General features: G+C 40.9%; 1 protein-coding gene across 3 annotated transcripts in view; it reads left to right on the forward strand.

The window, feature by feature from the left end:
- stxbp4 (syntaxin binding protein 4) overlaps nt 1–13,362 on the forward strand; it is a 36,119-nt gene that overhangs the window by 8,483 nt on the left and 14,274 nt on the right. For all 3 annotated transcript variants that reach the window (XM_081600199.1, XM_081600200.1, XM_081600201.1), the window contains exons 2-13: nt 190–263; nt 377–472; nt 581–650; nt 2,701–2,775; nt 6,027–6,112; nt 6,859–7,012; nt 8,206–8,338; nt 9,078–9,184; nt 9,329–9,554; nt 9,667–9,748; nt 11,983–12,062; nt 12,291–12,387. In XM_081600199.1, the coding sequence (XP_081456325.1) occupies nt 190–263; nt 377–472; nt 581–650; nt 2,701–2,775; nt 6,027–6,112; nt 6,859–7,012; nt 8,206–8,338; nt 9,078–9,184; nt 9,329–9,554; nt 9,667–9,748; nt 11,983–12,062; nt 12,291–12,387 (1,280 nt within the window). The remainder of the gene's footprint in view (nt 1–189; nt 264–376; nt 473–580; nt 651–2,700; nt 2,776–6,026; nt 6,113–6,858; nt 7,013–8,205; nt 8,339–9,077; nt 9,185–9,328; nt 9,555–9,666; nt 9,749–11,982; nt 12,063–12,290; nt 12,388–13,362) is intronic.

Raw genomic sequence — 13,362 nt, forward strand, 5'->3', positions numbered from 1 at the left:
TTGGTTGCGCGTGGCGGGCAGAAGGAGGGAGGTGGGGAGGGAGGTAAGAGAAGAGCGAGGGAGACAATAACAAAATCCTGTGATGATTTGATTATTTTGTGCAGCAGGGCTCTGAGGACACGCAGAGGCTTTGCCCGAGGCACCATGTTGAGATGTTCTTGAGCCCATCAGCTTTCTGTTTGTCTCCAGGACGATCATGGGCCCCCATGGCATCAACCGAGCTGTCCAGAGGCTGGAGTTCTCCGACTGCAAGAAAGGACTCGGTGAGCACCCTCATGCACCCCTGCCTTCTCCGCCTCCCATTGACCAGCCGATGACCAGTGTGTGACAATCATACAGTTTTGCTTCTGCTGAGCTTTTTTTTGCTCCTTCGCAGGGGTGAAAATAATTGGAGGCTACAGGGAGCTGACAGGTGAAGACTTCGGGATCTACATCAAACGTGTGATCGCTGGTGGCCTGGCTGCTCTGGACGGTAACGTCCGCTCTGAGTGTTTATCTCATTTCAGAAAAGATATCATTACCCCCTCCCTTCCTCGCGCCCCTCCACACACACACTCACCTGTCTCTCTGTGTGCTCTAGGTCGGCTTAAGTCAGGTGACCTGATTCTGGATGTCAATAACATCAGCCTGATTGGAGTGACCAATGAGAGGTGAGATTGGCTGAGTGTGCAAATTCCTGTGTGTGTGACTGAAGCATAAAACCACTTTGCTTCGGCGAATCAGTTCACTTTGACTGATTCACAGCAACACCTTTAATCCAATCTGGATGATTTCACCTTCTCACCCCTTTCGTGGCGTTCCTGACAGTGAAGCAATGGCGCGGAGTGGGAACGGTACGCCCAACGGCTTAAACAGAAGCTGTCCGAATAACACCTCAGACGATCAAGGGCCGACTGAGCCGTCGCAGATGCTGATTATTGATCCGAAGTTTTAAAAAACCGCTCCCCGAGTTTGAGTGGCGCGAACCGATCGGCACGGTTCAAACCGATAGTCGTCTTTAAATGATTTCTAGCTCAGAGTAAGCAGTGGCATTTCTGGATTATTTCGTGCTTCAACTTTATTGTGGTCACACTGAGTGTTCCTGAGCCGATGCCAGTGATTTAAACTCCTGAATTGTGACTGGATTTAATTCACTGCTGCCTGAGCAGCTTAGCGTTACCAAACCTTCTAGACAGGAAGACAGAGGTTCCTTGGCAAAGAAACCTCTGTCCGGCTTCAGTCATTGGTCTCAACAAGCCTCTTTCTACAAGGGCAATTTTGTTTACAGAGACTTCAGTATCCACTTTATTTGTTGTTTCCAATGTTTTGTTTATTAAAATGACTTAGAAATTACAATTTATTGTTTGTTGAGACAGTGTATTTGCATTATTATGTCGTTACCATGATAGTACTTGAAAATGGAAACTGAAGATTCAAAGCTGCAGTAATATTTCAAAGATTTAGAACGTGAGTTTGAATTTAATCCATGGAAGGTCAAAATTATACATACATGGTTAAACACATGTTCTGGTTAAATGTCTCTTATGTCCATCCAGAAGGCATCATTCTAGATATTTTATCACTCTCCCTGTCACAGTTTGTAGAGGTCATTTAAATTAGGTTGTTGCACCAATACATCCCCCTTTTTGGCAATACAATTCACAAATCTTGAATATATTTGAGGTTAGGGCTTTGGATAGGCCATTCTAGAAGCTGCTTATTGATTTTTAGGGAAGTTGAAGAACTTGGAGACAGTCGTCAGAGTGCATAGATAGCACTTCAGCATTACAGCATTACATCTACTATTTGAGCTGTCAGTCCCACAGCATGACGCAGCCACTGCCATGTTGGACTGTTGGTATCGTGTTCTGAGGTTTAAAAACCTAAACTTTTGTCTGTATTTGTCTCATCTGGCCATCAAGATTTTTCCAAAGCCAGAGATTTCAGCTGTTGATTTGGAGCGGATCTTCTTTTTTTCTCTCTCCACACTGGATTCAGTATGGAGAGTAACGCAGGTGTTCAGATGCTTTCCAGGCTGTGCCAGGCTTGAGTCTTGGTGTTTCCTGGTTGCTACTGAGCAGTCAAAACAACTTAATTTCACCTGTGGAGCACAGCCCGGGCAGGAGGGTTGAAACTTGGTATTTTAATGGGACAATGATCCCAAACTGGTTTTGGATTATAGAAAGCAGGCTAACATTAAGCCCTGACCTAAATCCCATTGAAAATTTATGGACTACCCTTAAAATGGACTCCATGTCTACTTCTATTTCTGACCAGTAGAGTGATGCAGAGTTATGCAAGAACGCTGTTAATGGCTTCAAAAACTAGGAGGTTTATCTATAAACTGCTAAAAGACATTTAAATAAATAGTAAGTATATCGTTTCAGTTGCTCTTTAAGCTTTATATAAGCACTGGAGGAAAGGAATGGTTGAAACAATTTATAAGAAGCTCAAAATATTATGGCATTCATGCAGATTTAAAGTTCTGGATGAAGCTGTCGACAGTGTTTGATGGTGGTATTGTCCAAGTTTCTGCTGATCTCTTTTAGACAAACCGATTAGAGTCGTCATTCAGTCTCTTCTGATTACTCGGGCCTTCAAATGAGAAAATAGATCACAGAATTCAAGACTCAAGTGTTAAGACGTCTTAAAGATGTACACTGCCTGATTTTTGAGCGTGTCGCAGCTGGACGTTTACACCTCGTGCTGTTTGTGTGTCAGGGCGGTGGAGATCCTGAGGAGCGCCTCGCTCTCCAATCACATGTCGTTGCTTGTCGCCAGAGATGACGAATCCAGGTAAGCGATCAGACCCTCTAGAAAACAGTGATTGTCCATTATTTTCACTTAAAAGATGTTTTCAGTCACTTAACCAGTGAATAAATGAATAAATATAGATTTTTTTCTTAGAGAGCATGTGCAGTTTATAGTATGATTCATGTTAGTATTAATCTAAACTAATAGGGTTATTTAAATATATTGCAGTTTTTTTTATAGTTTTATTGTTTTACAAGTTTTCCTAGTTTTTTAATTATTTATTTTTGATTATTTTTTTAGTTTAGAGGAGTTGCTTTTGCTGCGCATGTTCATCCTGTTTAATAAATTATCAAGAAAACAGTTTGACTGTATCTTAAGATTAGGGTTAGGGTTAGCGTTGGAGTTTTCTGGCCGATTGCCGATACAAATTCTTTTTTGTCTGAAATGTTGCTAAATATAGCAAGAATGTTGCTGAGTTGGTAACAGTGAGCTGACTATTGTTAACTACAAACGTGCAGACATGACTTGGTGGACTGGACCACCATCAGTCTGCTCTCCTCTCATGGGAGAGCAGAAAGAGCATAGTGAGAATAGTGGTTGATTTTTAGACCTTTGCTGAGGTAGATAAGATCGGTGGACAAGATTGGCTTCACATCTTGTTAAGGTTTGAACAATAACTATTTTTAGGTGTGTGTTAAAGACCAGATGAATTAGCGTCACTGTTGAACATTCATCTCTTTGACGTGGCTTCGACAGCAGGTGTTTTAGATGGAAACCAAAGCAGCCCCAGAAGGAGTGAGTAAGGGGCACCAGACAGTCATGTCAGATGGTTACACAACACGAACCCTCGGGCTGACAGAAACCCCGCCTAAGTTTATGACGTCTGTTCAAAGTCGGCTGAACTTCACTCAATGTTCTGATCTATTGTAGACACTTGAACAATTCCTCACATCTCTGTCACTCTACTTCTGATACCTGAATTAATGCCCCCTGGTGGCCCTTCCTGACATGTCAGCTTGTTGTAAATCAGTTGATCACTGCTTTGCATGTGGAACAAGCTACAGGCACATTGAGTATAAAAAAGGATTGTGCAGGAATGTTGGCAGGTTTGGTTTCAGCTCCTTTATTAGATGTTTGTTCATTTGAGAATTCTGAAAAAAGAGTTTACTTTCCTTCCCGGTGGGATGTTTACTCGACACCAGCTGATGTTTCGCGGCATGGACAGCTCCTATTTCCTCCAGCTCCGTCTGCTCATGAAAAAAAATGCATTGTGTTCTCTCTGATCTGACCCCCTGATGGCCCATGTGCTTTTCCACGTCAGCCCTCAGCCTCAACTCAAACACAGCCTGACACAATAAGGACGCCCTGCTGTCTGACCACGGGGTTCCGGCACAACTACTCGCTGCAATCAGCAAAAAAAATAAAATGGTGACAGGCACCAGTCATGCAGAATGCACTCCAGACTGCTGCAGGTTCTCCTTTAATTGACTCAAATCTGCAGCATCTGGACAGAAACGTCTTAATACAAAGCTAAAATCTTGTTTTCTTGTTTTTCTTCCCTCTGCTGTTTGGGAGTTTTTTAATGTGAGTAAAGTCTCAGTGCTGCACTCAGCTGTAAAATACGGAGGGATAATCCTTTTATTGATCCCAAACAACAGCAGCATTCCCAAATTAAGCAGAAACAGTCTGTGTCCTTAGTGAGGGTCACGCTCTGCAGGCGAACAGATGGAGCTGGTGGAAAAAAAAAAAAAAAAAAAAAGTTTAGTAGCTTAGAGCGTGTTGTGAGTGCACAGAGAAGGTCGTCTCACCTCTGTCTGTTCGCTCCCATCCTCTCTGTTACGAAAGCGGCAGAGTGTTGCTGCGGAAGCAGCTTTGCGACGACGCGTCACGCAGTCGCCCCACAGCCCAACCTCCATTGTTACAGCGATTTGTTTCACACTTTAAAAAACAAATTATGATGATTATCTGCAGGTTGCCGTGAGGACGCCCCGGAGGCAATCACGCTGTGAGGATTTGACTGTGTGTCCTCACCGCACCGAGGGGAAAACGATGCTTAAGACCGTCAGGTCGACTAAAGATCTCAGAGCGCATGCAATGGAAATATTGGCAACATTTTAGAGGAAAATTGACAATCTTTTTAGTTACTCTATATTGAGTAACGATAGTGAACCACTCCACATTATTTTCTGAAAAGACATTAGAGGAAAGGTGGTAACATCCAGGAGCTTGAGATGTACTGTATTACAACTCATATATTCAGAAACGGGAAAACATTACAGATGACTTTCAGCCATGACAGATACAAAGTTGATATCCTCTTTATTTATTTAGAAGATTTAATCTTATGAGGGCGCCAATTAATGGAGCAGTGCATGTTGGGATGTCTGTAGATTGAACTGTGAACAGGAACTTAAGCAGATGAGGTAATCTCAGTTTTGTGTGTTGCCCTTTCCTTTTCTTCAGGGAGAGCTGCAGAAATGCAGATTAGCCACAACTTGGAACGTGTTGGAAAATGTCTGCAACAATAGCTGAACCCTAACAAATCAAACCAAACGTCAGCAGCTTTCAGAAGAAAACAAAATGTTCAGACAAGAACCAAAACTACTAAAACATCTGGAAAATTGAGAATTCAACAAAATGTTCTAGAGTTTCACCCACTATAGAATTTATTTATTTTTTTTATCTATCTGCGCAGCTCAGGTTAAGTTTGAGGAATGATGCTTACTGAAACTAAAGATAAGGAAGTGTTTGGAACAAAGAAAAACTGGCAGGAATTCAGAGGTTTGAAGGGATCAGCGTGTAATTCCTGATCTCTGAGTGTTTTTTATCTGCAGCCATGCAGATCCACTTTAAAAGGCATTAACAGCCAATCGGATCAGGCGGTGATGGATGATGCTGTGAGACCGGCTGACCTCCATGTGAGGGAGACAAACACTCACAGATCAGACAGGGAATAAAACCTAGAAATAGAGACATTGCTGCAGCTGAAGTTTTATAGACTCATGCTTTCAGACGAATCCAAAAAATAAAACATGTTTGAAACCAATAGAGAGAGGAAGAGACATAAATGTTGTTTGCTTCAACCGATTTTGAAATTTCCTGCTGCATTTCCAGTAAGATTTTATCTGGAGTTGCCTAAATTTATCTGCAACTTAGTAAAAATCCCAAGCAAACTTTGAAAAATGTAAGGTATCAGTAGAGTATGTTTGTAAAAAAGTGGCTTGCACATCCTGTTTATCCACATCATTCTGTGCTGAAATCCCATCAGCCTGATGCATCTGTGTGTCCTTCAGGAGGGAGTTTGCTGAGCTGATGGAGAAGTACAGCTCCAATAACGTCACGGCGTCGGGAAGAATCTCTCCAACGCAGCTGTCCACAGGTAAGACGCATCTAACAGCTTCGCTTCTCTGACGATCGCTCAAAGAACCGACGGCTGGAGGAAACGTCCTGAGGAAACATTTCAAAAAACATTTTCCTCTCCCAAAAAAAATCTCAGAGAATCTGTACTTAAGACGATCTCCTCTTTCTTTAAAAGTATCCCAAGTTTGAAGAAATACAAAAATATTTCTTGTCTACTTTTTTCTCTGTCAGAGCATCCTCACCCTCCAAATCCTTTTCAACAATACTGGTGCTTCTACAGCCTGATGGAAATTAGCTCTTTGGAAAAGTTTCCAACACCACAAAATCTTATCCAGTGTTTTTGGTCTAGTTTCTAATGCAAATAGTCTTAGTATGATTGAATTAAGACAAAACTACTTTACAAGTAACTTTTCAGCAACAGATAGGGGCTTGTTTTAAGTAAATAATACCGTAATATTGATTGAACATGTCTTGGTATACGTGAAATAATTTACAAATGGAACTAGTACTTTTTCATCAGCAATAAACTTACAAGTTTTTTCCTTTTTCAAAATTATTTTTGTGTCCTCGGAGCTTTTAAACATACCCACATCGATTTTGAGAAGCTTTTCATTCATCCAACATGTCTTTTTAAAAAAAAATAAAAATGCTTTTAGAGGTCTCTCTCCTATTATGCAAGTTTTTTTTTTATCCTAACAAAGAGTTCGATTCTTAAAATACTGTTTTGCTCCTGTGCTCATGCTAGCTTCTTCTGTTTCTATTCAGGGAAGCTGACGGACACGGCGTCCTCCTCGTCTTCCTCCCGGTCGGAGAGCCCACAGCTACTCAGTCCTAAAGAAGGAATCACCGCCTACAGCCACGCTCCGCATTACGCCACCACCCCGGCCTACACCGTGCACACTCCGGCACACGCCTTCAGGTAGGACGACGCACGCAGCAGATTCAGGGCATCTGGGCATCCTTACAATTCATGTGTCTAAAATTAAGATGTTAAAATGTCTTGTGTTCATTCAGGAAATAAGTTGACCGTGAACACGCTAATCACATGTCTTAAATTTTTGTTGCGGTAGGATTTCTCGCGGGACTTTACCTGTTTCGTGAAAGTTTGCGTCACATGCAGTGGCATTTGCAGCTACTGGTAGCTAGCTGCTAATATTTCCATTGCTGGCTAGCTAGTTTTTTATTTTTTGTTTTTACGTCCATCATGGCTTTATAATGCAAATCCGTTATCTGAATTAAAGCCATTGGCTCACTTCTGTTGCCAGCCCATACAGTTTATTATTTTTCCCTTTTTCTGTACATTTATGTTGTGTTATTGGTCTTAAATTCCATTCCTAATGGTCTTAAAAAGTTTGTAATCTGAATTGGTGAAACCTGCAGACCGAGACTTCAGAAGTAACTCAGAAATGACAGATGGAGCTGTGTTCTTTCAAACTTCTGGTACATTAATCTACCAGTATGATGCATTCTGTGTGTTTGCTAACCTTCACTCATTGTTCTGATCTGTTGGATGCTTCAGGAGCTGCCTGATAAACCATTATGCCACCCATCCCGCCCCCTGGTGGTAGATGTGGATGTAATTTATTTCTATCCCCCATTGTGTCCAGGTTGCACCATGTGTGGTAGCTGAAAATTGAGAAAAATGACAGAGGCTGAGCAGAAATACTAGTTTGTTCCTTAATTTACAGAAATGTTAAGCCGAATGCTGATATTTAAAAGCAAATTCAGTGTTCATTAATATGCATGACAGTTCTGAGCATATTTTCTCAAGAGAAAATTTTCAGCTTGGCTGTAAGCTTTTGAAAAACGTCGAGCTTCTTCCATAAGGGAAGCAGACGAACAAATCCCTGGAGTACTTGGTTTATTCATTCTGCTGTCTGTTCAGTGACATTCACGTTCATTCTGCACTTCCAGAAAGTTTGTCTCTGGTTACATAAACTGTCCAACTGCGACTGAGCTGCACGGAAACACCAGCAGAAACTAAAAATAGCGAAGAGCATCTTCAGCAGTTCTGAAGCGGAGGATGGATGAAGATTAGGTGGCTCTCCGGCTGACTCCGAGCTCTGAGTTTAATCTCTGTCATCCCGTCGTCTCTTCTCCTCTTTCCCGCAGTGACAGCGTCATTCAGTTGATATGTGTCGCCAAGGGAACAGGCCTGGGACTCGTCGTCAAGGGAGGGGCCAACCGAGCTGAAGGACCAATGGTGTTCATTCAAGAAATAGTGCCTGGAGGAGACTGCCAGAAGGTCAGAGTCTTCTTTCACTGAATGCTTTGTTATAATCAAAGCAAAATCGCCAGAGATGGAAACATGAATTGGGAGGAAGAGACTCTGTTCGATGAAAGCTGTTGCATAAATATTGACACAGTGACTTGCAAAAGTTTCCAGACCTATTAACCTTCTTTACAAAGTGGTGCATAGTTGTGAAATGGAAGGGAATGATACCTTGTTTTTGAATAATTTGCTAGACGATAAATTGTCCCAGAACTCATTGCGATAAACAAAAATATTGTTGTAAAATAATAGGAATAATGGAAGAATAATGTAAGAACGCATTCCTGAAGCCCGATAAACTTGAAATTCTGATGAACATTTAAACATTGAAACTGGAAGACATTTTCATTATCCAAAATAAATAAGAAAAACAACAGAAACAATAAATAAAATTAACTCTGAAGTTTCTGTAGATGAAATTGTCTTTCAAAAAAGAGGATGTTTGAGACCAAAGCATCAGACTGAAGACCAGTTTTGGTAGAGACAGAAAAACTCTCTGTGGTTATTATACCAACTGGACAGCCGGTTGCTCTCCAGACTCACTCTTATAATGTATTACATACATGTTGTTGTTGCAGGTGTAAGATTGATTTAATTATTGAACTAGTTAAACAAAATGGCACATCCTGTTATTTTAAAAAAATGAACACGATCTAATTTTGGACAGATTTGCACAATATATATCTTGATAATTCCTGTGGTTCTGCTGCAGGACGGCCGGCTGCAGGTGGGAGACCAGCTGGTGTCCATCAACAAAGAGTCTCTTATCGGAGTGACGAATGAGGAGGCCCGGAGCATCCTGACGCGCACCAAACTCAGGTTCGACACGAGCGAAACCAGTCAGACCGATGGCGGATCAAAGCCGAACAGCAGAAATATTTATGAGTGTCTCTGTGACGACGAGGCTCAAAGGGGTCCGGGGGAAGAACAGTGTTTGAACGCATCCTTATGTTTGCGTTGCAGACCAGACCCCACGGTAGAGATTGCCTTCATCAGGCGGAGGTCGTCGTCCAGCTCCAGCAGCGGCTCCCACAGCCCCGTCTGTCTGCAGGGGTGTGGTGTCGGAGCCGGACCCCAGACAAAGGCCCTTGGGTTGGGCTCCACGGCTCCGCAGCAAACCATGGTGACCAAGATCACTTCCAGCAGGAACCCCGCCTGCGAGACGCTGCCGCCGGTCAACATCACGCAGGTCTGAGATTCACGAGATGGATGGGCCACAGCATCTGTATTGTCTAACTTTAGATGTTTCTGTCTGATACGAGGAGGAACTGGTCGACGTTTGACCTGTTGTTTTTTTTTAGGTGCGAGTCGCTCCAGGCAGAACAGAGCAGACGGGAGTCTCCTCAGTGCCACAGAGCGACAGCAGCGCCGACACAAACCCTGGTGAGTTTCCGTCTAGCTCTGATGAAGATTCAAACCGGCTAAATGAGGAGAACTGAACACAACCTGGAGACCCACAGAAACTCTTCAGGAGATCTCACTGTTGCAGTCACAAAGCCGGCAGCGCATAGTAATACTTACAGAGCTGCAACTAGAAGCTTGATTCACATTGCTTTTCCTCTAACATGATGATGGTGGGATCGAGCTGTAAAACTGAAACCTCAGTTTCAGCTGAAACTCCTGAAACCAACAGCCATCCCCTGCACCACATGATGAAATCTACTTAATATTCACAAAAACCCAAACCTTACGCTCAAAATACTAAAGGCCTAGTAAAAGTGTAACAGTTTTATCTGTATACAGTAGTGAGGAAATGTTAGGACATCATTCGAAACCCGACAGAGAGACTAGAATACTAGAAGATTGGAACAGATTATGAGTCTGATAAAAAATCTCCAAGAGCTCTGCATCTGATCTAACTTAGAAATTAACTGCCAACATGCTCAGGTCTTTTTTGTCCAACCAAATTCAACCCTGTAAGAAGACTGTAGGATTTTACATGAAATCTACAAAGACCATAAAATATAATGATCTACAGCATTCTCTTGCTGCTGTGAAATTGAAAATGCAGGAATAGCTATGCATTTTAGTTATTCCTGCTAAGTTCTTTTAGCAGGAGAAAGTTCTCTTTTTTATGTGGTTAATAATTTTTTTCGTTTTTGTTCAGTGAAATTAAATAGTCTTATTGAAAGAAAAACATGATTAGGCATAAATATCTGATGTTTCCTTTGAAAGATGAAGTCAAGACATCTCTTTAATTATCAAAATGTTCCCATTTTTTTCTTCCACACCTTCCTGTGTAAGTCTGGAAGCGGAGAAGACATTGTCTGTCATTGTTATACACTGAACAGATTGAAACTATTTTTGAATGTTGGAAAAGAGCTAATTATTTTTGAATACTTTCTGAATTATAAAACATTAAGAATAAAAAAGGGTGTGCTTTTTTCCTACCGTGACTGTAGCTGAAGCATCATTCCAGTTGAACCTTTATTTATTTATTTTTTTGTTTTGTTGACCTCCTATCTGATCGACAAACCACCTGCCCAGGACCTAACACCCTGCGGACGTAAATACATGTGAACACATCACAGTTTCTGACCCAACCTGCTCATACATCCATCCGCCCTTCCTTTCATTTAAATGCTGAGCTGCTTGTGATGTCACGGCGTGTCGCTTCGCCACAACCCCCTGACTGTAAGCGCAAACAGATTGCGAACAGCCGAGCGCCTCCAAACTGTGGCCTTACAGTCGCAGCGAAGCAGATGGTCCGAGGAGGAAGGAGGAAGTGATGCGAGCGGGAGGTCTGGGCTGCGATTGGCTTCAGCTAGGTGTGAAGCTCCACCACGTCTCTGTGTGCGAGGAATCCTGAGGTCTCCCTCCATATGTTAATTCATCCCGATTTTCGTCTTTGACGTCACGACATGAATTCACTCGAGTAAAATATACTCACCATTTTACACTTTGGGTGTATATTTAAGTTTAATTTTACATTTTTGTTCATTTGTTTTCTTTTCCTTTATAATTTTCTGTCTCGTTTTCCCTTCCTCCAGGTCAGCCTAGTATAGTTCAGGATAAAAATCAATATATATATATATATATATATATATATATATATATATATATATATATATATATATATATATATATATATATATTTATTTTTTTTTTTTAAAGTAGCCCATTTATATCAAGATTTTATTAATTGTAATTTTTGTGGAAAAATGTAAGACAACAATTAACAAAACCATTATTTCTCAGTGATATTTTGAGGTTTGAATTTGAACTCTCTGTAAAAGCGTGAAAAACTGATTAAACTTGAACAGTGACGGGAACCCTTGTGAAAAATAAATATGCTAAGTGACAACATGCTTATGAAAATTAACACGATAAAAAAAGCAGCTGCACTTTAAGGGAAATGTGAATACTATATCTCATTACAATGAGATAAATAGAGTCGGCTCCCTGGCGTTCTAAACATCATTAGTCATCACATTACATTAAAAAAAAAAAAGCACAGAAGCATGTTTTTAAAAATGTATCCTACATTTTTTAATATAATCTTAACAAATATATCCACTTGACTACATACTAAAAATGTAATGCAGCACATTTAAAATATATTTAAATATATAAATTTTTTCCACCAGGTAACATAAATCTGTGTTTGTGTGTTTCAGATTCTGGGAGCAGTCAGCCACCTCAGAGGAAATGTTCGCTCAGTTCCAGCTGTCGATTCAAACTGGAACGACTGGAGCAGGTCAGTTTCAGGCCTGATTCAAATGTAAAGGAAGAAAAGTTTTGATTTTTGTTGTTGTTCCACTGCAGAATTATCAGCGGGACATCCCAATCCTCAGACTGTGATCACAGTAGAACCTATAAAAACATGTGAAGAGAACGAGAGTGAAGCACATCAGTGTAGCTCCCGATCGATGTTTTCACCACCCCTAGCTGTGTGTATTGATCTGTGTATGCGTGTGTGTTTCAGGCGCTGGATCTAATCGGTCTGAAGCCCACAGATGCGCAGCGGCAGGCTCTTAGGTCCAGACTACGAGCCGATCCAACTGGAACAGTGGCCTTCACAGGTACGACAACAACTCCCATCATCCTTCACTTCACACTCACATGGAGGAGATTCAAATAGCAACAAGCTTTGACTTTTAGCATGCTTTCATTTGTTTTGTTATGCTAGGTTTACTAGCATGACGTGGATCTCTACCCTGATTCAGTTATCTGATTTAATTTAATTCTGATTTAATGTTTCACGTAAAGGATCTAACGGCAGCAACAGAAAGAAAATATGCATCAGTCTGATATTTTTTTAACAGGTTGTCTTTATTAGCATTATGGTTTGTTCCATACTGAGTAATAGCTAAAAACATTTGTTTTAGCATGTTGAAGCAGGCACTCGTATTGTGTTAGAAGTTAATCTGTACTTGTTCACAATTTATATTTCCTCTTAATTTGTAACTGACTAATCTTAAAATCTTAATTAAGGTATGTGAAATATCTAAATGAGCCTTACCAGTCACTTTTGGCAGAAAATATGTGTGAAAGATATCTCAATAGAACTGACCCTCATGTGCCGACCACACAAATTGTTAGAGAAAACTATGTTCATTGAAAAGTTCTACATCTGATATGATAACCTTGTGACTGCCCTGCATTTATGAGCACAGATGGTATTCTCCAAACTTCTCCACATTTCTGTAAAAAAAACAAACAAAAAAAGAGCTTGCATGTTTACAATAGCTCCCCCTGCTGGACTGAATGGTTTTTATTTTTGTTGCTCATTCAGTGCAGAGGGATATTATTGCTTAGGAACAGATGGAAACATTCTGTGATGTCCTTCAGTTTACTCAAAACAATTAAAGTAAAGTGACTAATTCATTTGTAATGTTGTTTTTGTGACAATGTTTTCCTCACTGGCTCTTCTTTGGGATTAGTCATGTTATTCTACATCTACTTGTTTGTTAAAGACATGCATGCATCTAGATTCATTAACATAGGATTGAATCACAGACCAGCTTAGTATTTCTTAGGGAATAGTTAAGGCAGAT

Source organism: Poecilia reticulata, chromosome 19 (genome assembly GCF_904066995.2).
Source record: "Poecilia reticulata chromosome 19, P_reticulata-male-v2, whole genome shotgun sequence".
NCBI classification, from domain to species: Eukaryota; Metazoa; Chordata; class Actinopteri; order Cyprinodontiformes; family Poeciliidae; genus Poecilia; species Poecilia reticulata.